A 26,115-nucleotide genomic window follows, 5' to 3' on the forward strand; every position below is an offset into this window, starting at 1 on the left:
TTTTAGTAATTTAATTTCATACACTCGCTGCTGAGCCAGATCCTCAGCAGACATCAGTCTGAGAACTACGTATTGCTGTTTGAGAAAAACCTGCTAATACTCAGGTGTTTTAGGAAGTTATTCCACCTTAAAGAAAACATACATGGCCAAATGTTGTGAGTTTGGAGCTCAGAATAACATAGATATATTGCAGAAATGATAATATAGAGAGAGCATGAAAATATGTAGACGTGCTGGTGAAAACAGCGCGTTTGAAGTACTTTGTTTAAGATAAAAAACCTCAGTGGGAAATAACCATTGAGTACTCTACCAGGACTATGACTGGCCAAAGTAGCATCTTACCAGATGACATAGCAACTCTGCACGAGGGTGTTTGGGGAGGTCGCTGCGATTTTCACACATTGATGATTTTGTTTTTGGATTTTTTTGCATTTCTTGACAGAAGCAAAAACACATGTCAGTAAAAGAAGATTATCATTTCCATCAGCAGTGATTTATATAAGAAGCATGGCACTGTTCTGAGACACCTCCCTATTTCATGGTCACAGGACACAGCAGGTTTTAAGAACGAAGATGAGATGCTTAAGTCAGATACAGCATAAAAGGTGAAGCACAGTTATAGGTATGTTGCAAGTGGAGAGCTTAAATGAGAGAGTCAGCTGAATGGGTAAGGAAGGTATGAGCTGATCTGAGCTGGCCTTGAGATCAACTGAACTGATGAACTAAGTAATATACTGCAGTTTCCAAGACTACATCCCCTTTGTCAGAATTCTCCTTGATTTTAGACAGATTTGCATTTCACCTCAGAGTGCAGACTGTGGTGTGTAGCTCGTAAAATTTAAGTCCTAAATGTCAGATTAAGACTCCCACGGATGCTTTTTTGTTTTGGGCTACGCAAAATAACATGTTAATATTTTAGTCTTGGAAACGGGCTGCAGAGACACACTCAGATGGACAGCTGGAGCTTGGTGAGGTTCCTCTGGTGCATATTGTGGTGTCGTACCAGCTCGTCGCTTCGGGCAAACTTCTTCTGACAGTTAGGCCACCGGCAGTTAAATGGCTTCTCACCTGAGAGAGAGGTGGGTGGAGGACGGTGAGGCAACGACAGGAGGGGGAGAATTAGCACCAGAGGGATTTAAAATCAGGGATTTCTTCGAATATTTTGCTGCTATATCTCTTCATGCATAGTAGCACCAGTCTATTAACATTCTTTTTATTTCATAGGAATTAAAATGAACATTTTCAGCTATAATATACATGTATATAAATATTAAATGGATGAAGAAGAAATGAAAAAATAAAAGTTTACGCACTTGTTTTACCTGTATGAGTCCGTGTGTGTGTCTTAAGGTGGTCAGACCGAGAGAACTTTCTCTGACACGTCTCGCATTGGAACGGTTTTACTCCTAAACACATGTACAGTAAGCATGCACACGCATTCAGCACGAGTTCACATAAACACATACGGAAAACACACATTCAACATCACACACACACACACACACACACACACAGAGGGAGATAGAGAAATACAGTAGAGCAAAGGCTTGCAGAGAAGCCATTCCAAAGTTTGGCCAGCATTTAGCAACTTCATCTGAAGTGAGTTCAGTACAGTGCACCAATGAACACAAAACTTTAAAGACGGCACTGTCTTTAAAAATAAACAAAACAAAAACAAAGCTGTCATGCAAAAAGCAGAGGAGAGCGAGAAGAGAGAGGGAGAGAGCAAAAGGCCAGGAAGAAATAAAAAATGAAGTCAGACAGCCCGCGGGAGTAAAACCGGTCAAACCTGTGTGCCTCCTCTGGTGTCTTTTAAGCTGGTCAGAGCGCGAAAATCTGCGGCCACAGTCTGTGAACTCACACTGGTAGGGTTTCTCCCCTGGACAGAGACAAGAAAAAGAACACAGAGGATTAATTTAAACATCCTTTCAACTTATTTTATCACATACTCACAGCTGGTCACTCTTGCAGTGATGGAAAAAAGCAGGATCTGTACAGATGAAACCAACAGGCCAGTTTATCAGCCCGTCCAGAACATTGTGCAGCAGCTTTGAACCTGATTGTTGCAACGTGATCAGTCATGCAGGAACACCAACACTCATATTACCAAAGATCACTTATAAACATATTTTTCAAAAAAAAAATACAATCCAATTAAAACGCGTTGCTCAAAATATGATTTTGCATAGTCGCAGTCACTGTTCAGTCACACTGAATGAATGAGAGGTAGCAGCAAAAGATCCAGGCAGCTGCCTGACATGAAAGCAGAACAACAATATTTAACCACATAAGCAATTAAACAAACAAGCAAATAAACAACAAAAGAAACCAATAAAAGAGTCAATAACTTGATAAATAAAAAAACCAGGATCAGATGAAATTGAGGGAAAAGAATTAAGGAATAAATTTGCTGGTTCTGATCAAACTTTTGACCCGACTATATACAGCATATAAAGATCACCTTGGGCTCTGGGTATTTCCTGAAATCCAACAGACTAAATGAGTAAGTAAGAACACGATTAAAAAATGTATTAATGGGTAATTAACAAAATAATTATTTAAGCTATAAAATGTGTGTGCAAAGGTAACCACAACACAAAAACCAAAGCTTTTAAGATTTATATCAGGGTAAGTTGTGGACAACATTTTTTTAATACATTTTCAAACACACTTTGTAAAAATAAATAAATAAATAATAATAATGAATAGTATTGAAGAGATTAATGGTCTCATTATGGCTGTTTTATTGTTTATAATAACAAAAAAGCATATACTCAGAATAACACTGATTATTTTTAACTAGTGCTATTCTGAGAGTATGCACAGTGACATGTTCTAAAGTTTTAGGTAATTTAGAGATTATATGTAAAATCTGAAGGGCTCACATCTGTTAGTGCATGCACGTTTGGCTTTGTTTTTGACTTTTGAGTCATTGAAAATAAAATCACCACAGTGAAAGGTTCTTTTCTGTGCAACAGACCCAACTGAAAATCTCTTTCTCTATATTTCACCAAACAGGAAATATTTCCTGGCAAGAGGAGACACGGAAATCAGAGCCAATGGAAACTTCATTTGAAGAAGTTTGTCCTCCTGAAGCTCAAAAAACGTAAGCGAAGTAGAAAGCCTTTATTGAAGTTAACAGCACTGCTGGGAAATGTGTGCAGAACGCCGCTGCTGTCGGCAGTCATGTGATGAATGTGTCAGCAGAGCGTGCGTCTTCACCTGTGTGTTTGCGGCTGTGCATCTGCAGATGGGAGAGCTTGAAGTAGCGCTTGTTGCATCCTGGGTAGGCGCACATGAACGGGCGCTTCTCGCTGCTTTCTGACCGCATGATGGCTGGAGCGATGCTGGGCACCCGACGCACGTCCTGCACCCACCCACCCACACACACACACACACACACACACACACACACACACACACACACACACACACACACACACACACACATATTTAAAGCTAAACTGCTCAATGCAGAATTAACAAAAACTCTCCCAGGACATCAATAGCCGAAGCAACAAAAAAAAATTGCCTGTTTTCTAAATTACATTTAGAAAACAGGCAATTAAATCTGTCCTGCATGTAAATGAGTGCATGAGATCTCCATGTTGGGGTTCATTATGATGAAATGGTCATATATTCATTAGATGGGAATTAGCAGTAAAATGACCCCAGGCTGAGTGCAGCCCAAAGGGAGCAGTTAGTCACGCTTTTTAGACCGACCCCCTAACAGTGCCCCCCACTGCATCGCTCACAGCCGGAGGAGAAAACAGGAAAACACACGTGACCAAAGGGACAAATTCAGTGTTTACATTTATTTACAGTACCAGACGTCTTGGCGTTTCATAACCTGCTGGTTATTTAATCTACATTGACACGGTAGTACACACTCTTCATGTTTCCTTTAGCCGTCCGTCTTCTGTTTCCACTTTACACCCCTCCACCTCATTCTTCCCTTTATCACTTTCTCTTTTCTCCCTCTTTCCCTCCACACTGCCTCCCATCTCTCCTCCTCCTCCCCTGTTTGCAGCATCTGCTCTTCATTTCCTCAGCGTTTAGCATAATGACCAGCGATTAAGAGGTCAGCCCTGTTCTAATTAGAACTGTTAACATTAGAGCTGTTAAGAGTCACCTACCGTGCCCATGTGAACATCGAGGCAACCATGAGCTGTAAACTGATCAGAATCCACAGTGTGTGACACACAATACAAACTCTTTGCACTGATAGTTTATTATGTGTTAATGTAGGGAGTCCTGATGCGTTTAATATTGGATAAATGCTTTAAAAAATATGTATATGGTTAAACATACAGCACTAAATACATTTGTTCGATGAAATCTGACAGCATTTTATGATTCTGCACTGAGATGATGAACATTTAGGATTAAGAATTACAGATCTGATTCTTCATTTTTATTTCGGGTTATAATTTAGTCTCACAACCCTGCATAGCGAGTTACACAGCTAGACAGTTTAAGCTGTCTGTGCAGTGGGTTTATTTACAGCAGTAGCCTCATTAACTTTGGTAAACGTTTTTGCTGTGGCTCAAAGGAGTTACCTGCTTACATTGGGTAGATATTGTTAAATCTTCAGAGATGTAGAGGACATGGCTGATTAAAAGGTAAACTGTCAAGAAAAACTTTTATGCAATAGAAGAGCATGAAAAAAATACACAAATATCAGCATAAAAAAACTATTTTCTTCAAATATTGATAATTAAATATTATTATTCTAGGTGTCTTTCTACCATTTAAGTCATGTATATTACTTTAAAAAATGTGATCTAAAATGACATATCCGTTTAATTAATTTTGACCACACTGGGCCTCCATACGAAATAACCCAGATCTAAGAAGTAACGTGTTTGCTGAAGGTCTGTTTAGCTGATTTAATGTGAGACCAACAACAACGACTTTGTGAGACTAAAGTGTTATAGTTAGCTGATCAGAGGCTTCAGTTTTTAACACTCTGTGTAATAATGACTGCAGGCCATGAGGTAATATTAATGAAGAGTGAAATTCCACGGCTGTCATCTGTATTTCCTTTGGCAGTGACTGGGAATTAGTGTAATCCCTGTAATAAAAATATGGAGCAAAGCATCATTTTGCTGCTCAATCTGTTATCTCACTTTTTAGCAGCTCTTAAATTATACTTTAAAAAGGAACAGGAGTGAGATATTGTTTATTCTTTTGTACCGAGCAAGATCTCAGAGAAGGAAAAGGAACAGAGTGAGTAATGAAGCAGGCCCCAGAAAGAAAGATCTCAAAAAGTCCTGTTGTGGACTAAGAGCAGGTCTGGAGAATCTCCTGCTCCCTGTCCTTTAGAGCAGCTGACAGACAATAATTAAAATCTAATGATTTATTAACATGCTGATCCCTGCATGGAAACTGCATCGTTACCCAGCGTAACCCTGAGTGTGTGTTTCTCCACTGCTAATGGATTTGTGGAAAAAGATTCCTCTTGACTTTTAAAGTCGCCTTATAAGAGCCCCTGAATGTGTGTGTGTGTGTGTGTGTGTGTGTGTGTGTGTGTGTGTGTGTGTGTGTGTGTACGCGCAGGTATTTGTGTGTATGGGTTTGTAAATCTGTGCTCTGCTGCATATCAGTCCTCTTCACGTAGCCTGTTCATTGCATCAGACTCTCCACCACTCATCTTCTTCATTCCACCCATTAGAAAAATACGCTCTGGCTCAATCGTCTGTTTTTGCTCTTCCGTTTATCAAAGTGACCTCAGGTGTTTTTCAGTATTGTCAAGCATGTGGCTACACTCTGATCTTAACACATGACCTCAGGGTGACCTCTTGACAAAGAGTTAGGCGCATGCAGGAGAAGCAGTAATGTGGGTTCCTACCTGTAATCCCCTGAAGACTCCATGTGTGTGTATGCGGTACTGCGTGCTGCAGCTGTATACCATCGGGGTGCTGGGGTCACTGTCATAACTGGCTGCGTGGCTGCAAACACAGATAGAGAAACAGGCCGTTTTATTAGCTGCTGCTGTTGTGGTCTCTAAACCCACCAAGTACCAGACGTCTGTGAGACGTGATTTCTGAAGGTCTGTCATGGCCACACGTTTGATCTTAGACATTCGTCTGCATCACACCTCACCAGACAGTTTCCAAAATGCAAATGCAAGTATATTTGGTGTTTTATTGTTCTCTTTGGGAATAAACATGTCCATGTCATTTACATATGCTTATACATATAACCCTGTTTTCCTGGGGTTTCAGTGCATGGTGTGCTTATTAGCACAAGGATCCAGAAAATCAAAACTTACTGTTCTCAAACAGAGCGGCAGGACAGACAGCGGTTAGTTGCATCCCTGTTGCAAAGGAAGAAAGCTCTGGATTTGGATTTGCTGGTCAAATAAGGACCATGCAGAGGTGCTGGAGAGGAAGACCGTTCTTTTTAACCAAGTTTAGATGTAAAGAGTCTTTTTAAAGACCGGAGAAGACATCTGACATCTGATAAAGTCGTCTTCCAGTCAATTCAATCAGCTCCCATGTAGCTAAACTGGCTGGCATTGGTACAGTAAACATACTGGTATATGTGGTGTCCGGCATGGAAGCTGTTTTTTATACAATCGAGTTCATTTAGAAATGGCGTGATCGCAGAATGACTCAGACTGTGGCACAGAGTCAAGCGGTGTCGTTGTGTTAAATTAATGCCTATTTTGGACATTTCAAAATAAATGACAGCTTTATTTTTATTATTAATATAATACTAATATACCGTAAAAGCATAAGGAGCACTATTTCATTACTCCCGAAAAGTTGGCTCCAAAAATCAAGTGTCCACCGTGCTGCAGTATACCGTGCTACTAAATGACGGTAGAAGCTCAAAACCTCTTCAGAGTGAAGTCAGAGAGTCCAAGATGAATGTGAAGTGTACACACACCAGATTTTAAAAATGCAATAGCACGCAAATCTCTGTGCTGGCTGGTAACATTATTACCCTGTCACTGAGAGCCCATAATACAAAACACAGAGTCCACTGTACTGATGTCACCAGTGGTGATGTATGGTGCTGATTTCCTTGTTTGTGCACAGGCCTCTGCTTTTTGGGGAAAATATTTGGCCAAAAACACAAAGTTTTTGCCTCATACAAAATCAGCTTCACTACATGGAAGTGTCACATCTGAAATGATATAATCAAAGAATATACTTGCAACTAAACTTAACTTAGATGGCAAACACACTTCAGAAAAATGAGCGTATTAAATGCTAAACTATTTCTCTAAAGAGACTATTATTATTATATAAATTAAGATTAACCCATTAACACCTAGCATATCATATTAGATACAAATAGTTTTTGTGAGTTTTTCAGGCTTCTACATCATCAGTGTGTTTTTTCCCCACCAAAAAAATCTAATATATATAATATATTTCTAAGTAATAAATTGCAAAAGAAATGCCATATGTAGCAAATATGACACAAATTAAAACACATATGCAAATGAATATCTAGTTTGTTGTTTTAATTGTCAGAAGATTCAATAAACACTCGATTTTTTTTAACAAAATTGAATTTTCTAGCAGTAATTTCATGGTTCAGGCTTTAAACGGTTAATATTTTACAGTTGATCAAGGAAAATAATCAAGCAGCTGCTACAGAAACTCTTCCAGTCACGTATTTCACATGACTTAAAGGGCAGAACAAAACCTGCTCTGTTTGACACAGCTGCCTCTCATATCTTCTTATCATAACACCCAGAGACACAGAAAGCTCTTGTCTATGAAATGTGTTATATTTCAGTCTGTCTAACCAAACGAGGAGGATGGGAGTTTGCATCCTGTGCCGCTGCAGTGGAAAACGCACACCGTACAGCCGAGCGCGTATAAGGTGCTCTTTGTCTGCCTCGATTATCCCAAAGACAGGAAGACAGTCACTGCAACTGACTTTACATTGCACTGCAAGCTCCTTTGCTGCGCCTTATTCATTCATCTTTATGTCTATGCGATTAGTAATAGTGGGTGATGTACTTTACATAATGAGAGACCCAAGTCAGTCAGTCCTCTGACAACCACCTCGCTGTGAGGCTGGACAGCTGTGGATGTGACCGCAGACGTTTGTGGCATTTTACATCACACAGACGTAAAACAGAAGGAGATGACATCTGACAATATAAAAGATATAACTGTGTAATGAAGAGTTGTTTGAAAATATGTAGTTCTGTTAAGAGTGTAAAACCAGAAAACACTACGAGGTCCTTCAAAAGGCAAAATAAGACAAGGCTGTCCATTAACTTCATCTTGTCATGGCGAATGTACTTACAAGCTATCCTTTGGTGTTCACCCTTGAAGCATCAGGCTAGGGTATCGGTATCATGTGTGTCAAAACCAGAATACCTTCCTAACTGCCACATGTACTTTTTCAGAGCCCAAATCTAAGTAGCAAGGTGAAGCAAAAACAAAATCCGCGAGTTAAAAATGGAGAACAGAATGCAAAACACAAATGTCCTGGTGGGACAGAAATCATGGATCACAAACCTGCAACTCATGTCATCCTGTCAAGCTCACGAGGCAGACTCTGTAGGGATGGTTACCTCTTGGCAGCAAGAATGTCTCAAATATAAGTTAAATAAAGGATGTCTCATCTTATATATCTGCAGCTAGAGCAACAAACCACGGATGCTAAAGACCTGTAATGTGTCTAATGAGGAGATGCAGGAGGAATCTGAGAAAACAGCGTTATATTTGCTCAAAATATCAAGGTTACAGCAAAAAGACTGAAAGCAGAGAGAAATAGTACTGTAACAAATAAAAGGTATATAAAAAATAGTGTTGTTACCCTACAGTGTTTCTGCAGAAAAGAGTCAGAAATGAGCAGACTAGCAGTTTTTGGGCTAATGCAATCTCACCAACCGGTAGCTCCAGCTTCATTTTTTGCAGCACATATCTGTGCAAACTTTTCATGTCAGGAAAAAGAAAACAAATGCATTTCTTGAATAAAATACTCACATTTAAGGAAACTTTCAAACAGGTTATATAGTTATAGCAATAGCTGGTAAGAGCTACAACTTCAGGCACAACTTTGAAGTTTGATCTGTGATGAATTTCAGATTGATCACATTATGAACGATGAGTGACGACGTGCTTCCACATTTCCATACGGAGTTGTTAGTGAGTGTCAGAAACTCCTGCAAGGACTCTTGTTTATCATTTCTAATCACTTTGATCCAAAAAAGTGTTGCAAAGTCTAAAGAGGGTCAGCTATTCAAATTCTTCCTCCTTCATGGTTGTAGGTTGAGCAGACGTTAGTGCACACGCTCATCTGCAGAACCATGAAGGAGATCTTCCAACACGTGCAACCACTGTGTCACTCTCGATCAGGTGTGATGTTTGAATGCAAAAAACTGAAAACACATCTATGACGGGAACTAATGATTTGCTATGATGTGCTAAAACAATAAAACTAATAATAACACCACACATCAGTGCTTTATGATACTGAGAGAGTGTAATGGCAAATAATCAGAGTTGCTGAACCACATTTGAAATACGTGGTCTCATATTTCTACAGAATGTCTCTGGCACTACTGCAGGTCTTCTCCAGCCTTCACTCTTTCACACTGAGCAAACAGCTGATGTGCACTTTATCGTTTTAGTGTTTAGTTTCCAAATCGAAATAATAGGAAGGGAGGAATCTGTACTCCCTGTCTCAGCTCAGCTCCCCTACACTTCCACTTCCTCAAATCCTGCTCCTCCCCTTCTTTCTGCTTTCCTTTCTCTTCCTCATCATCCTCATCACTCCTCAACCCTTCATTTCTCCTGCTGTCCATCACAGATGCCACAAAGTCAGAGACAGCCCTCTGAAACAGTAAAAATCACTCAGCTAGCATGAAGCCACAGGCAAAATGAAATATTTTCTATTTCAAAAGTTTATTTAAGTGAATAAAACCACATTAATACCGGCTTTAAAGAGCCTCGGCCCACCACACATACACACCCACACTGCTCTCACAAAACAGCAGTACCACACAGTACCACACCTTTATCCATATACAAATCTCTATTACACACACACACACACATTCATCTGTTAACCAAGATGAATGCCTCTTGGCTCGGAGCAGAAAGCTATTTGTGAGTCGACACAGATGCTGACCAGCAGTAAGCTATGCAGGTCACAGTGACATACAGCACAGCGCATGCTTTTCGGTGCTTTTAAGATCGTCTGAACAATGCTGACACTTCAGTGATTATTTCTGCATGGTTTCTAATTGGTGTCTGGCAGACAGGAATATAAGAAGCCGTGGGAAAATGTGATAGATACTCGACCCAGGATGAGAACAAAGACAAGCGCTGGCGCCAAAACCCCACTGGTTTTACAACTTTGCAAAAATTATCAGCATGTAAAATTTAGGAGCAAACATTTGCTAATATAGACGTCTTTCACTATATCCGTACTTTGACATTAACAGTATTTCTGTTAATTATCTTTTTGGCTGGTAAACCGCACTGAAAACACTTCTAAGGCATTCTTAAGTTACACTGCTTTCAAAAACTTAATTTAAATCAATTGAATTTTATTTATATAACACCAAATCACAACAACAGTTGCTTCAAGGTCTTTGTACTGTAAGTTAAAGACCCTACAATAATAAATTGATCTATATTTATTGTTCCTACATCCTTTTAGGAATTAAAACCCATGTTTGACCTTTAAAGCTATGCTTGTGTTTTGTTTCAAGGTTCTGTAAGATTATTCTCATTTATCAAACACTCAGTGGCTGTAAAGTTTATCACAGTGCACTAGCATGAGCGAGTCAAAAAACAGAGCAGTTGCAATAAAAAGTACCCATTACAGTATGCTGAGCATGGCTGTCAGTGAAGCAAACTAACAAATGGTGGAATGGCTTTAAACAGACATGTGCCTAAACATCTGTGTGTAACCACCTAAAACAGATCTAACCTCTAAACAACAATCAGCCAACAATCATCTTCTCTAAATATGCATCCATTCTCTTCTGCTTATCAGGGTCGCGGGGGGGGGGCTACCACAGGGTAACATCTGTATTAATGTCAAGGCAACAATGCTTTTGAATATTTTGATCTGCAACACAGACAACCCCCACTGAAAAAGAGCACCAGTCTGAAGTACAGTGATCAGATCAATGGTTGCTGAGTTAGGCAAAGAACAGACGGCGATCAATTGACTAATAAGTGATATGAGATGATCAATGTTGCTCACCGGCTTTAATGCTGTGGCTGATCAGTGGTTTAAATGAATGTTCTTACCTGCTCAGTAGTAGATGCACTTCCATTTGGAACAATACTTCTAGTACTATAAGTTATAGTATAGCAAAAAGTAACTATTCCTGCTATTTATATTAGTAATAACAAAGGCAAAGTCCTGACAGAAGCGGGTCTTGCCATTCTGCTGTCATACTGATAAAACCTCCGGGCACTGGGACCTGACAGCAGCATGAACAGAATCACCAGTTAAATTTGAAAACTGCTTAAAAATTTGATAGCAAATCCTATTTAATGGCACATCTCGCTTTTATAATGTCTCTGGTAACAGGAAGAATAGATGTAGCATTTGAATTAAGTAAGGCTGGTGTATGTTGTAGGAACTTATGCTATTTAAACAAACGTCCTACAAAACTGGCGTCCTTCTAAATCACAGAGAAAGTGGTTGCTGCGTTGTTTACATGCTAAGATAAAACAAATGAGCACATGAGTTTGAACCCAGTGTCTTGCCGTCCATGCAGCAGTACCTCAAACCTTAAAAACCAAATTGAAGCGTGTGTTTTACCGGCTTGTTCAAACTCTACATCACAGCGACGCAGCAGGTGGGAAAGACTAAAGATGTTCTTTCAGCGCTGAAAACTGCCGCTGCTGTTCCAAAAATAATGAGTCTGCTCACTCTCTTCGACCTAATCTTCCCTTCACATGACCCACTGTCCTATTCAGCCCAAACCTGACAGACTCCTGCTGCTTAAAGAGAGCGATGGATGAGTTCCTACCTCTTTATGGTGGATGCCAGTGTATTGACAGGGTTCCATGCCACACACTCCAACTGAGAGGTCATTTGATATAAATTTTCACCGCTGTGGAGGAAAGACAAAATGTAGAAGAAAAGCTCATGAGCTGTGCAGTGGACTGTCAAGCACCAGGACACGGTTGGGTGTATGTGTGTGTGTATTCACTCGCTTTTGTCGTCCGCTGTAGAAGCACGCTAATGAAAAATGCCAACACACACAAACACCCACACAGTCACAGGTGGAGCTGAGATTAAAAAATGTTCCTCGGACACCAAGAGAGCCAAATTATCTCATTACGGCCATCTTTCATTAAACACGGCAGACTCGAGAATCATTATTCAGAGCTGCCATGCGTTTAAATACCTCACGTGCACACACACACACACACACACAATGGATTTATAGCTCTCACCCCTAACACCACAGTCCCTCTATTACACCACCTGCAGGCACATAGCAGTGTGGATGGGGTAGATGTGGTGCCTGGTACCCTGCTCGTTACACAGCTATTATTTTACAGTACAACAGGGGCACACGGCCAGCTGGGCCAAATGGTATATCTGCTGAAATACTGCTGGGATGGAGGTTCAGAGCAAGATTTAAAGCAGCTATCCATGACATTTTCAAATAAATATGTCTGCTTTTCTTCTCTCACTGGATCCATTGCTGACCATCTATTTTATGACCATTATCGGTCCCCTCCCCCTTTTTTTTGTTGTTGCCGTAACACCCAGCGTGTGTTACAGCAGGTGTTTCCTGGAAAAACCCTCCACTTCACAGTTAACCTACAAAAGAATTTATCTTTTCTTCAGAATAAACAAACAGAGAATTTATCTCAAGAAGTGCCACAGAGGATCAAAAACAGCACAATTACCAAATATCTATAATTTTGATAATAACTATGTAGGCAGGCTTTTTGGATAGGGATGTACAAATCCAACTTTTTCCCACTTCCGACACAATACAGACACTTTGGCTGATTTGTCTAGGCTAAAATAATAAACTGAAGTGACTGGGAATCTAGGTTTTATGTTGAAAAGTAGAAAACAAATGCATCCAAGAAGATAAAATGATCTGAAGGGGTAAATTAATAAAGGTGATCGCAGTTTGAACAACGTAGAACTGAACTGTTGAAATGTTGCCTCCATCTCAGTGAAGTGGATGTCAGTGGAACTCAGCATGAAGCACTCAACAAAACATCCACTCATGCTGTCTTCGCAACAATGGCAGTAACCATATCCAACTTCTTAATAGCAATGAACTGGTCTGCATTGGTGCATCATATCTTTATTCTCTTCCCCCTCCTGCCCCCCTCTTTCTTAAATAGATAACTATCATATCTGATATCATATCTCACAGTACAATAATATTGAATGGGTGCATTGTTGTATTTTGTCATGTTTCTCAGGTCTTTGTCTGAATTTCTACGAACATTATTGCTAAGGATTGTCTTATTGCATTGGAGTCACACTGGGTTAAATATGTACACTTGGGTTTTAAGGGGTATTTATTATTTTCTTCTTTTTTTGGGTTGTATGGAAGCCCCAAACGCAATTTCATTGTTCTTGACAATGACAATAAAATAAATACTATACTACTTTTCAATGCATATCAAGCCTCTTTAACCATCATAACTAACAGTCAAACCTGGACAGTCATAAAAACCTAACAGTAACTTTAAAAGCATCCATTCATCCCACTAATAATCATATCGGCTTATAATAATAATGGATTGGATTTATATAGCGCTTTTCAAGGCACCCAAAGCGCTTTACAATACCACTATTCATTCACTCTCACATTCATACACTGGTGGAGGCACCTATGGTTGTAGCCACAGCTGCCCTGGGGCAGACTGACAGAAGCGAGGCTGCCATATCGCGCCATCGGCCCCTCTGGCCAACACCAGTAGGCAGTAGGGTAAAGTGTCTTGCCCAAGGACACAACGACCAGGACAGAGAGCCCAGGGATCGAACCGGCGACCTTCCGGTTACAGATATGCTTCCCAACCCCCTGAGCCACGGTCGCCCCTTATCAGTGCAACAAATCTGCCTAATGAGACATTGTATTGCAAAAAGCTATACAGATACAAATTGACATAAACATTTAAGTAACGAGTGCAAAAAGAGCTTGTATTTCAAAGGTGTCAGAAGGAGGGGATTTCCAGACATATTTGAAAATGGTTCAGACAAACTGTGAATCGTGCTTCGGTGAGATGAAAAAACAAAATCTGCCTGAGCAAACCGAATAACTGAATATGCAAAGAGTGGCCCACTGCCACCCCCTCCACATGCACCGACTCCATGTGAGAAGTCAAATGACTCCTGAGGACACAAAAGTTTGGAATTCTATGCAAATTGCCAAATTTCCTGTGTGTCCAAGAAGAGCCTGAGCATTTGTTTGCAGCTCAAAGATTACAGCAACTGTTCAGAACATGGTGTGCGATTTCATACACCTTGTACTCTTTTTTACTTTGATAAAAACCAGAGTGCCCCCCTGTCTGTATGCATTAATAAGGCCCGTGTTTTTATTTCATGTTGTTCCAGCAGCCTGCAGAGTAAATACAGGCCTGTTGGTACCAGGCTGTGAGATTAGACCACTGACTCATATGAGCCTTCCCAGCTATGAGAGCGCGTTCGAGTGGATATCAGTTATGTTTATGATTAAGACGTCCCTCACAGGGAGATTCTGAGGACAGCCTATGACCATACGTCTCTCTCTCACACAACTTTCCCTGCTGTGATATTCACAGAGAATTTATTACGTTGGTCCATCGATGGGGAACACTGAAGCAATGGCATGTGAAGAATGTTATATTTAGAAATCAGAACAAGAAAAACTTTAGCGAGCACACAGCCAGGAGACATACCTACTAAAAATGGTTCATGTATTAACCTCAGAGGAAGCTTATTGCCGCTAGTTTTTAAATGCATCTGTAAAAGAGCTGCACAGGTAGCTCTGTGTGGTGAAGGCTTGTGGAATATTTACATTAACATCCATTTTTTTGTTTTGTTTTTCTGTACTAATCCGACTTACAATAATTGCAGTAAATTATCAGGTACAAAATGGGCACAATGGCTACATTTTTAAGAAACTAGGCAATATTTTTATTTCTGGAATGTGGGTGGAGTGAGGGAGTAAAGGAATGGATTAAAGGTTAAGTTTGGGTGTGGCTGAAGGTGAAATACTTGTTGGTGGAGGAGCAGACTCACTATATGTACATGCAGAAAATTGCACACTTGGTATGTAAAAACATACCAAATAGAGTATTGATATTGGACAGAAAATTTCTAATCTTAGAATTCAGATATTTTCAGTCCCATTGCCACAGCTTTATAAAATCAAACACCTGGCCTCGCAGTCAGCCAAACAACTGTGAATGAATGGGTCGTTCTAAAGAGCTCACTGAATTCAAGTGTGGTACTGAAATAGGAAGTGAGCGTAGCAGCAAGTCAGTTTATGAAGTTTCTTCCCCCTAAATATTATAAGTATTACTGCAAAGTGAAGCGTTTAGCACCCACGGGAACAGCAGTCAACGTTACAGGGTGCGGTCACTGAGCGCTGAGGTGCTCAAACCTCCTCTGGCATTGACATCAGTACAAACACTGCGCACCAGGAGCTTCATGGCAGCAGCCACAGCAAAGTGTAGGTGGCCCAGTGTTTTTATCCATATAGTTGAAGACAAGGTCTCTAAACTCAGAATGTGCTCATGCTTTGTCACGACATGTTGGCAGCACGTTTCTCATTTTCCATCTTCACCACTATAACCAAGATAATCATGGAAGAGCTTGGTTTTTCCCCCAGCTGTTAAGTTTCTTATTTTCTGTCTTTGCTTGGAACATAAGAGCAAGTTTCAACCAATATTCACTTAGACTCGACTGAGTCAGGAGAAGCTACAGAACATTATTACTGACACCCATAAATAACGGGGGGGAAAAAGCTTTTTTTCTCTTGGTACTTTTGTCAAATTGATTATGGGTGTGACCACAGTCACCATGGCTATCACAAATACAAAACTTCCAAGTCAAACTACAGTGTGCTGAGACCTGTCAGGGTCCCACAAGGAACTACTGGGTAAAAAAGTCACTGCACCAGTCATGTTTTAGACGTCACACTGGACAGCTCATCTAATCGAAAGTGAAAAGCGAGTCTTGCGCACTGTTGCTAAAAAGTCCTTTCATTAAATGCTGCAAAGCCCACTAGGAAAGCAATGAAAGAAGGTAAACTGGCCATCAACCATCGGTGGAGTTTCATGACAAGAAAACAGGCTTATAGCTTCGGTTCGTCTCAGCGGCTTGTTGAGTGGAAATATTTCTAGTGTTCCAGTCATTCATCTACTGCAGCAAATCACTGCTTTTGGAAAATGGCTTAATGTGATTTAACCTTATGTGAAGCAGTCTGCTGTCAGTGAAGACATTTCCTTTATTTTCTTCATTTTCGTTTTTATTGGATGGAAACAAACAGTTTTAACTTAAATGTAAGCGCTGTATCAACACGAGCTGATTCATATCGTAAAGATTAATGTAGATCACTCTGCAAGGCATTATAAAAGCACAAAGCCCTGCGCTGTTTCAATCAAAAACTCCCGCTAATGTTGCAAAATGATGCCAGAACAGTCGCAAGTTTAGAACCAGAGGATCTTACGAAAGACTCAGTGTGGAAGAAGCTCAGCCTTTTCGCGTCTTGCCACAATGTAACTGCACTTTATGACGAATTCTGCTTGGACGTCATCTGTCCTTCAGAGGAAACACCAGAGTGTCTCACAGCAATTAAAACCCCAGAAAGGTAGACAGTAAATCACTGACAATTATCCTCACAGAATAAGCATAAAGGACTTTCTTTATTTTAAACAATCAGTAAATCAGCCCATGCTTTCCTTCTGAACGTCCTAACACCGTTACTTACGGACTAATCTACACACAAAGTCACGACGATACATACACTGAGGATTTTCACATCACTTGAGGAATACTTAAATACTCTAATGGGTGCACAAAAACTGAAACAACCAAGAAGCTGCTAAAGGAAGCAGAACAAAAGCAAAGAAGGAAACTGCAATGGCAGGCAGACCTGTCCTGAAGGTGAACATCCTGTTAAGAACTGCATCCTGCTACCTTTCACTGAATTTAGTGCAACACAAAAACAATCAACAATGGTTTCTGAAGTATTTCCAGATTTAATTGCTGCTGATAGTTTGGTGTAAAAATAGATTTGATGATTTTGGTGGGTGCGCACTGCAGTGCATGAGGCATGTGAGTGTTACCTGTTGTAAGGATTCCTCAGAAGCAGAGCCTGGCTGCTCGTACAGCTATCTGAAGGTGTGTGACACCCATAGACAGGAGGAGGTACAGGATACTGCTGCTCACCTATAATGCCCACACAGATACACAATACAGTATATAATGTGGGTAGTTATACATTAAAAAAAATATGGCTTTTGCAACAACAAAAAAGACATAATGTGAAGGTTAAATTCCTCAGCAGTGTTTCTTTTGTGGTCTCTCTTTTCCCCCAGATTTCTTCAAATGTTAAGATCTTTCTCTCTCTGTCAACGGCTCCCTTGACATTTCTGAAAAATCCCTCTCTCTACTCTAATTCCCGGCGTAATCTTTGCTGTAAAAATCATTGAAAATTTACAGCTACGGGTCCACAAAACACCCCTATTTAAATATTTACAAATACCATACAGAGGGGAGGGATTAAAGACAGAAGTGGGTGGATGAAAGGGGTTTGTCAGTCAGGATGTGGCTGATTTATACCTCCGACATGCAAGGTCAGGGCCGAGGGACCAGAATAGGGGACAAGACACTCCCTAGGTGAGGGCCTTTGGGCTGCCATACACACAGCTGTGCACTCACACAGAATTAAAACGCACTGAAACGTCTATTTTTGTTCCAACTGGCAGAGACTCTGATGCATTGTTGTTTTGAGAAAGATGGAAAAATAATGCATTTTTGGATCTGCACAAATGTTATCTGAGCAGTTGTCCTACAAAGGCAAAAGACCTGCAGCAACTATGTAACTATGTGCTTTGGTATAAGCTTGCAACAAAACTATTTGTAAAAATTATAATTGTGATTAATAAAAAAAAAAACAGAAAGTGTAACAACTATGAGTCATTTAAATTTTCCCTTGCAATTCCCTGCAAATGGAGATATATATGTGTGTATATATATATAAGTCTGTTTATTTCAGAAGACTAAAAGACACCAAAACAAACAAAAAACTTTTTTACCATTTGAGCACATATATTAATATGTGCTATTTATATTTTCACTATAAATAGTTAGAATAAAATTAACTTACTTAAGCAAAACAAAAAATTTTGATTAATGAATCTCAGGAAGAAAACTCCTGTTTACATGCTGAGACATTTATCAGGAGAGACTGAATTCACAGGGCGCGTCGGCACGCCGAAAGCCACACTCGCACATACCCATCGTGTTCTGCTGAGTTAAAGCGTCTTCATGTTTGAAGGAGTGGTTGGAGAACTGCGAGCTGTGGTGTGTAGGAGTGTGACCATAATTACCGGCTCCATCGAATGCAACTGCGCTGTAACCTGCAACACAGAAAGAAAAATAAATACATAAAAACAGGCGGAAATCCATAACAGTGAAACACGATGACATGAAACTAAATACAACAGCATAGCTGCATTTGTGAATCTGGTAATAAAGGTAAAGTAACCAAAGAGCCGCATGCAGAACAAACGACTTATAATAAACTCATAAGATTATCCCAACAAGGCCTTCATGATTAAAAACAAGAATTTTCTATATTAAAAAAAATTCCTTTTTCTTGTTTTTGCGATGAAGAAATAAGATTAATAAAAAAATCCTCATAAATGACCATTTCAGCATATATCCTGCTACAAGCAAAATGAATATAGACTAAAAAATGCCACCAAAAGGTGAGTGCATCACTGAACGAAACGGTGATCATACATGATGCTCATTTTCATGAACATCAACGCTGATACTTTTATTATTGACAGTCTTGCAGCACAGATCACTAAAAGAGGAAAAGATCAAGGTAACATTTATGATGAAGACCATCAAAGTCAGCCAAAGTCATGAAATGTGAAGCACCGGGCAGAGATGTTCACGCATCAGTGTAAGGCGAGAGAAAAGTTTGCTTTGCACACATACGTTAAAAAGCAGTACAGACTCATTGCAATCATCCTACTTTGAGATTTTGAGATTCAGTAATATAATTATGTCAATTATTATTTATTCATTTTTTCCACTTTTTAGGACGTTGCAGGCCAGACTATGATCTAGAGGACCAGCTCGGGCACTTGGGTTGTATTTATGTATTTTCTCTGCTTTAAAAGATGAAAATAAATCACTCAAGTTATGATAAAACCAGTGAAAAAAGGAGGTGAAGAAGATTTTCTGGGTTTTTCTTTGTTTCTACACATAAAACATGAGACATGTTAAATGTTACACCTTAAGCTTCCCTTACTCGTTTTTTTTTTATAAAGTTACAGAAAATTTGAATTAGCCTCATTTATGACTTTATTCTCCATTCGATTAATCTTATTTTCACCACTGGCATAATATGCACACAGTTAAACTGCGAGTTCAGTTTGAATAAATTTAGTTTTATAAAAAAAAAAACCCCAAAGAAACACTCAAACACACCGACTTCTGTTGAGAGAGATCCGTGCCCGACAACCCAGACTAGACCTGACTCATGACTTAGACTGGCCTAAAGGGCACGACACACTGCCATAAATCACCCATGCACGCACGCACACACACATTATCTCTCACATGCACGCCTCATTAATTAAAATACAGCACTTTCACCGACTTTACCCTGTAAATCGGTGCTTGAGAGGAGAGGCGGAGGGGGACGAGAAAAAAACTCATTAAACATCTCCATTTGTCTTCTTCCCTGTCTGAGTTTTCTCTCTCTGCATATGTTTGAGCGTGTGTGTGTTCATCCATGTATTGGGACATTTTTGTTGCCTCCTTGAAGTCTAGCACTGAGGTGAGAAGAGATGAGGTCAGCTGGAAAACTCTGGAAATACCCCATATTGTCTTCTTCTTTTTTAATACTCAGAGTTGTAAATAAATCTTCAAATGGATGATTGTGGAAATCAGCTTTACATATTAGGTGATCGTCAGTATGTATTTATGTGTTATCTAAAGGTTAAATATATGGCAATAAGTACAGTAAAAGTTGTGCTGTAAAGTTGAAGTGTTTTGGTAAAATTTATTTTACTTTTTGTTTGTTTTGTTGTTCAAATCACACAAAAATGTCAGAACATGACAGAAAAACAGAAAAGCGGTGTGTGTGAGTGTGTGTGTGATGGTCCCTGTGTGACCCCACTGTGCTATCACGCTCTACTGTGTGACCCGAGTCCTGCTGTTGGTTTGTTTGTCTGTGCTCATCCAGCCACAGCGGGGAGCAGATAAAAACAGGTTAGAGGTCGGCTTGGCGCTTTGATTGCTGTGTTATTCCTAAACGATCTGCTTGATAAGCACGTTATTACTAATTAATCAGTTGGGTAATCACTAACAGATGAATTTTTCTGCCTGAAATGAACATTTACAAAAACAAGAGTTTAGGGTGTGATACTCAGAAGGTATGAATCCCACTGTTGACTTTGGACACGCTTCAGCTCATGGTTAATTACTGAACTCTAGTCTGGTTAAAATGACGGATTTTACTGGTTAAATGAGATGATGCACAAAGCGTGGTTCAGGTGAATATAATTCACAGAAAAATTCACAGAAAAAAATGAAACTTTATATAATTTACATGCGAACGTGAAAATAATAATGGAAAAATGTTTAAAGATGTTAACAGAAAAGTGTTTTTGTTCTCCGAATAAAACACAAATTGAAATTAAATCTAAACAACCAGGACTAAACTGAGATGTGAAAAACCCTCGACTCCAATGGCAAAAATTACGAATTCGAACTAACTCAGTGGCGTATTTAATTATAAGTGGATCATGCTGATGCACGTTGCTGCAGTCATGCATTTATTACACATTAAGCAGATGTTTAAAGAATTATAAATTACAATTGCCAAATCTTTGACATTTATTAGACCAAAATACTGTTGTGCTTGACAATCAGATTTTGTAAATGAATTAAAACATTTCAGACAAAATTTTATTTACCTTAAAAAGTATGAAACGGTAATTTTATATAAAATTTCATATGAAGCACTGCACCTGGAATTATGATATTTTCAGAGCTATATTATGAGTAACACATGACATGTTATTTTATATAAAAAGTAAACCTTCCAAAAATTAATTTATAAGGGCGTCAGACACAAAAGAAAAGAATGATCATAATTACTGTAACCCTATTTAAAAAATTCAGTGACTGCGATTAAAAGCAAGATCAGATCCAAAGAAGTTCATGGATGTGATCTTTTAATGGGCCGTTTGCACAGGACACACATCTGTGGCTTAAACATTAATGCCTACAGCTCGAATGCTTTTAACGCCACCTTTTCAGAAACAAACAGGAGTCTTGTGTAAGAGTACTAGCTGGATCGCCTTTCTACAACTTGTGTGTGCTTTTAAGAAGATGTCAATGTTTGTAACGTGCTTGGTCGTATCAGGCCGAGCCAAGATTTCGAGCCAGAGAAGGAACACGTCAGCTGATTTAAACCACATGAAATCATTTTTGGTGATGTACTAATGACTGACAGATTTGTCAGAGAACTTCAGATGCATATACAGGGGGTAAAATTTGTAAAAGAAAATGTGCTAAGTTATAGAAAAGTGACCTTCACCTTCTGAAGCACCTTCTGCAGAAAGTAGAAAAGATTTATGTTGAATTGAATGATAAAAAAAAAAATGATACCAAGACTTCAAGCTGCATCTGTCAAAAGTTCTTGTGAAAGAATTGACAGTTAAATTGGTGATGTTCTAACACCCAGACTCACACCCTACCTGTCTGGTTGCGGGCCGCCTGCTGCGTGTCCATGCAGTTGGTCAGGTATGGCGGATTGCTGAACATCCTGCTGGGGGGCTGGTGGTGGTGCGGGGCGGCCACGGGTGGCGGTTGGCTCGGGGCCGGCGGAGGAGGTGGTGCCCCGAACGCCGCACCGTACCTGCAGGCCCCAGTCCCTGTGAACTGGCCCGAGAAGTGGACGGTAAAAGCACTGAGGCAATGGGGATCTGCATCGTGGTGGGGGTCACCAGCGGCCCCCCAGCTGGGCTCCTGTTTGATGAAGGAGTGCGCCCCCAGGGAAGAGTGGGGAGCAGCCAGAGAGGTGTAAGGGGAGGGGGCAGTGTGGAAGTCCAGGACAGGAGCCCACTGAGGGGCCGTGCTGACGGGAAGGGCCGGGCAGCCAGGGCTGGGGCCCGCCGGGACCGGGGGCAGCAGGGAGTTTAGGTCGCGTACATCTGAACCCATCGCGGTCCAGGGGAGAGAACTGGGATAAAGGAAGGCTATTTTTAAATTCGATCCGTCTCCCTGTGTCCACCTTCTTAATCCTTGGGAGTCTTTCAGTCACTTTAAGGAGTACGTCTTCTTTTTCTCAGCTCTTCTCTGAATCAGTCGTCTACGACACCACACACAGGCGCTCTGGAAACTCATCAAGTCTGACAGAAGTACAGAAGTTCATGGCGACACAGCACAGTCTCTGCAGCCAAGTTTCTCAGCAAAAGAAGAAGAAAAAAGAAGAAAAAAAAACAGACAGATTGATCAGTGGTGATCTTCAGTTTTCGTCCACAACAGCAGAAAGCAAGTTTTGGCTCGGAGAGATGGGGTCCATTCAAGAAGGAGCTCAGAGCTTTCTCTGTGAATGGAGAAAGAGGAGTGAGGAGGAGTGAGGAGGAGTAGCCCTCTTTTCCCTCCACTCTCTGAGCTTGTGCATGTGTCTGTGTGTGTGTGTGAGGAGGGTGGAGGGGGTGGAGTCAGGAGGTGATGAGGGAAAGCACCCTCTGACTTCATTCATCTACTGAACAGTCACTCTGATGCAAACAAATAAAGCCAAACTTTGACCTCAGTCACACAAAAATAAAATTTTAACCACGTGCTTTTCCTGTATTTAAAAAATCTGGGAACAAAAATCTTCAACAAGCATAATTTTCTAACTATTTGTTGAAAGACAATAGCCCAAACTATAAGTCTATTTTATTGCTGACAGGCCGATACAGTAGCTATTTTGAATGCATTTAATCAAGCAGCATTAAAAAGGATTTTATTCTGAAGACGACTTAAATATTTCGTAAAGAATAAACTCACCTGTGACAAAGGAGGCCCGGCCCGGAGTCCGCTTTAAATAGAAACGAATCAACCTTCCTCCTCCAGACTGAAAATAAATGCAGCATTTTACACGGATTAAAATTATTAGACAATATTAAATTATTATAACATCTGATTTATCTAATTTTTTTTTGCTGTGTTTAAGTACAAACCGGGGCGGGGTTACGGTCTAATTTAAACGGTTGTGCACGAACGCCCCGCGCGCCAATAAATCATGTCTGACTGCAGCTTTTAAGGCCCGCTGCTGTATTTATCTGCGTTTTCCTATTTTATTTACTCTGTTTTCTTAATTGTATTCGTTGAAAAGCTGTCGACATATTAAAATCACACGAACACTAAAATAATAAGAACTGTGACGCCTCAGGTTTTCAGCCGAAAGGCCAGAAAAAGGGAAATCATCACTGAGAAATGAATAAATACATAAATAAATGAACGGAGACGCGCGTGTCAGTGGTTTAAAATTTAATGTTTCGTCCATACAACGAAAACACATTTTAACGGCTCACCTTACTGCTAACATTCATCAGTTTCCTGCTTGGGAATAATGCGATAAGAGTTCCCAAAGTGTGCGTGAAAAGTCCATTTATCTTCAACTCTCCACGTTTGCGCGTGCTGGTTGCACGTGGCAACAACGGCCTTTCCCGTAATGCAAATCTATGTCTTTTCCACCTGCGTCAAAACGACGAGAACACAGTGCTAACCGTGTCTGACCTCTTGATAGACTAACAAAAGTGCGAAAGAAAAAAAAAGGAAAAAATAAATAAATTATTCAAATTAAAATGCCGGTAATGTATTTTCCCTGCGTCAAAACCTTTTAAAGATGCACTTATTTCCGGTTATTAATCCGGTTATTAGCCATTAATACGACTTCCTTCAAGTGCTTTTGTTTTCAAATTAATTCGTTATTGCTCAACTGCATAAAAAACAAACAAAAAAATCTAACATCACAACTAACTGTGCAGGGGCGTTGTTAGCATTTTCTTTAAAGAATCAAGTGGCACAGGACACTGTGGGGAACCAGGAACAGAGTTTATTTTCTTCCACAGTGGAAAAAAACACAACTAGGCTTGATTTTCTCGCTGGTGTGCAGCCCTGTGCTCTCTTACAGGTGGTATCAAATGTGTGGGTGCACAAGAATTTAAACATTGCTCGGTAGTGAGTGGGAAGTTTTTAGATTTTTTTTTTAAACTCATAATGATAATATTAAGGACTATGACAAAAAATCATAATCCTAAAAAGAATGTTAATACTGAAATATTTACATATCAGAGACTACCAACTGAAGTCTCTGGGGACCCCGAGAATAAATTACTGTCAGCAGCAAATAAAATAAATTTAAAAACCAGAAGAGCAATTTAGTTGTGTGATTAATGAAATTGTAGTGAATAATGAAAACTATTATTATAGTAATATCAAGGCAAAGTTAAAAAATTATTGCACACACTTTTTTTAATTTTCACATTATTACTTAACAGCTTATTTACCGTCCTTTGAGTCTGGTATCACTGAGGTTTCACTCATTTCAATATAAATATTATTCCTGCTGTTTTTTTATTTTATTTATAAACACCAGACAGGACCTGACCTATTAGGCATCCACGAGGCATCCAAACCACCTCAGGTTGCTCCTTTAAATGAAGAGGAGCAGTAGCTCTACACTGAGCATTAAGCACCAAACTCTGCACCCTATAGGTCTGAGCCCAGACACCTTTCAGAGGAAACTCATTTCAACCACTAATAAACACAGTCGTATTTATTCAGTCACTCATGACCACAGGTTGATCCTTGTAGTTCAATAGCTTAGCTTTTATCTTAAGCTCGCTCTTCACAACACACCTGTACAAGATCTTTCTGTCATTCTCCCACCCTGTTCTCCTCTCGCTTGTGAACAAGACCTTGAGATCTTGAGATTTCCTCCACTTGGCGCAGCAACTCATCCCTGACCCAGAGTAGGCACTCCACCCTTTTCCAGCTGGGAACGGCGTCCTCAGACTTGGAGGTGTTAATTCCCATCCTAGTGCTTCATACTTACCTGCAAACCACCTGAGAGTAAGGCTACATCCACACTAGACCGGATAGATTTGAAAACGCTCCGCGTCCACACTATCAACTTCAGTCGTTTTCACAGAATTGTGCGTCCACATTGAAACAGCCAAAAACGCTTACGTTCCAGTACTGCACATGCATGAAACGGGAGACGATTCGACCTGCCTCATTTCTGTCTGCCGCTTCTTTACTTTCCAGCTCTTTGAAATGTCGCGGCAAAATGTTGAGGAAAAGCACAGAGTTTTTTAAATGGACTAACAATGAGGTGGAGTTGTTGCTGCGAGTAACACAAAAGTACAAAGTTGCAAAAGCGAGTGAGAATTAAAGAATTTGAAGAAAAGCTATCTGAAGCATGTACAGACTGATATTAATCTTTGATAGGGCTGTCAAAACTGAGAGCAAACAAAACAACTGCTGTATAATGCCCTTGTATATAAGTTTAATTGGTCACTTGACTGCATCACATGACTAAAATGTGTCAAAGTTTTCAAAAACTCCTGTGCACTGCCACGCGAGCACCGTTTTCAAATGTATGCGTTTTCGGGAGCGTTTTCAAAACGCTGCGTTTTCGATCAGCGAAAACGTCGTCTCAGTGTGGACGGGAGGCCCAAACGATGCGTTTTCAAATGAAAACGCATTAGTGTGGATGTAGCCTAAGTGGAGGTCACCACCTGATACACCTAAGAGAATCACATCATCTGCAAAAAGCAGAGATGAGTCCACTGAATCTGACACCCTACGCCTCTTGGATATGCTAAGAAATTCAGCCCATTAAAAGTTATGAATAGAGCCTCTGACAAAGGTTAGCACTGATGGAGACCAGTCTGACATTTTGTT

General features: G+C 40.1%; 1 protein-coding gene across 3 annotated transcripts; it reads right to left on the bottom strand.

Moving 5' to 3' along the window:
- Positions 1-946: 946 nt before the first annotated feature.
- Positions 947-22,377, bottom strand: wt1a (WT1 transcription factor a). 3 transcript variants are annotated; one of them, XM_085358694.1, is made up of 9 exons: positions 21,912-22,377; positions 18,426-18,548; positions 17,253-17,355; positions 11,972-12,055; positions 5,852-5,951; positions 3,223-3,367; positions 1,790-1,879; positions 1,314-1,406; positions 947-1,068 (listed from the first exon to the last, which is right to left on the bottom strand). In XM_085358694.1, the coding sequence occupies exons 1-9, from the start codon at positions 22,375-22,377 to the stop codon at positions 947-949; spliced, it is 1,326 nt and encodes a 441-aa protein (XP_085214820.1). The 3 variants fall into 3 exon arrangements, with proteins under 3 accessions (XP_085214820.1, XP_085214822.1, XP_085214821.1); XM_085358696.1 differs by lacking the exon at positions 11,972-12,055 and having other exon boundaries at positions 1,323-1,406; XM_085358695.1 differs by lacking the exon at positions 11,972-12,055.
- Positions 22,378-26,115: the final 3,738 nt, after the last annotated feature.

Source organism: Diplotaxodon limnothrissa, linkage group LG7 (assembly GCF_057381915.1).
Source record: "Diplotaxodon limnothrissa isolate DT_005_m linkage group LG7, D_limnothrissa_male_GT1.1, whole genome shotgun sequence".
NCBI lineage: Eukaryota > Metazoa > Chordata > Actinopteri > Cichliformes > Cichlidae > Diplotaxodon > Diplotaxodon limnothrissa.

Bases quoted from the DNA above. Each gene is read 5' to 3' on its own strand.
- wt1a (XM_085358694.1), bottom strand. From the start codon at position 22,377: ATGGGTTCAGATGTACGCGACCTAAACTCCCTGCTGCCCCCGGTCCCG. The intron at 1,880-3,222 runs GTGAAGACGCAC...GTCTCTGTCCAG, and splicing joins GCACAGCCGCAAACACACAG to GGGAGAAACCCTACCAGTGT. The intron at 1,069-1,313 runs GTGCGTAAACTT...CCTCTCTCTCAG, and splicing joins GACTCATACAGGTAAAACAA to GTGAGAAGCCATTTAACTGC.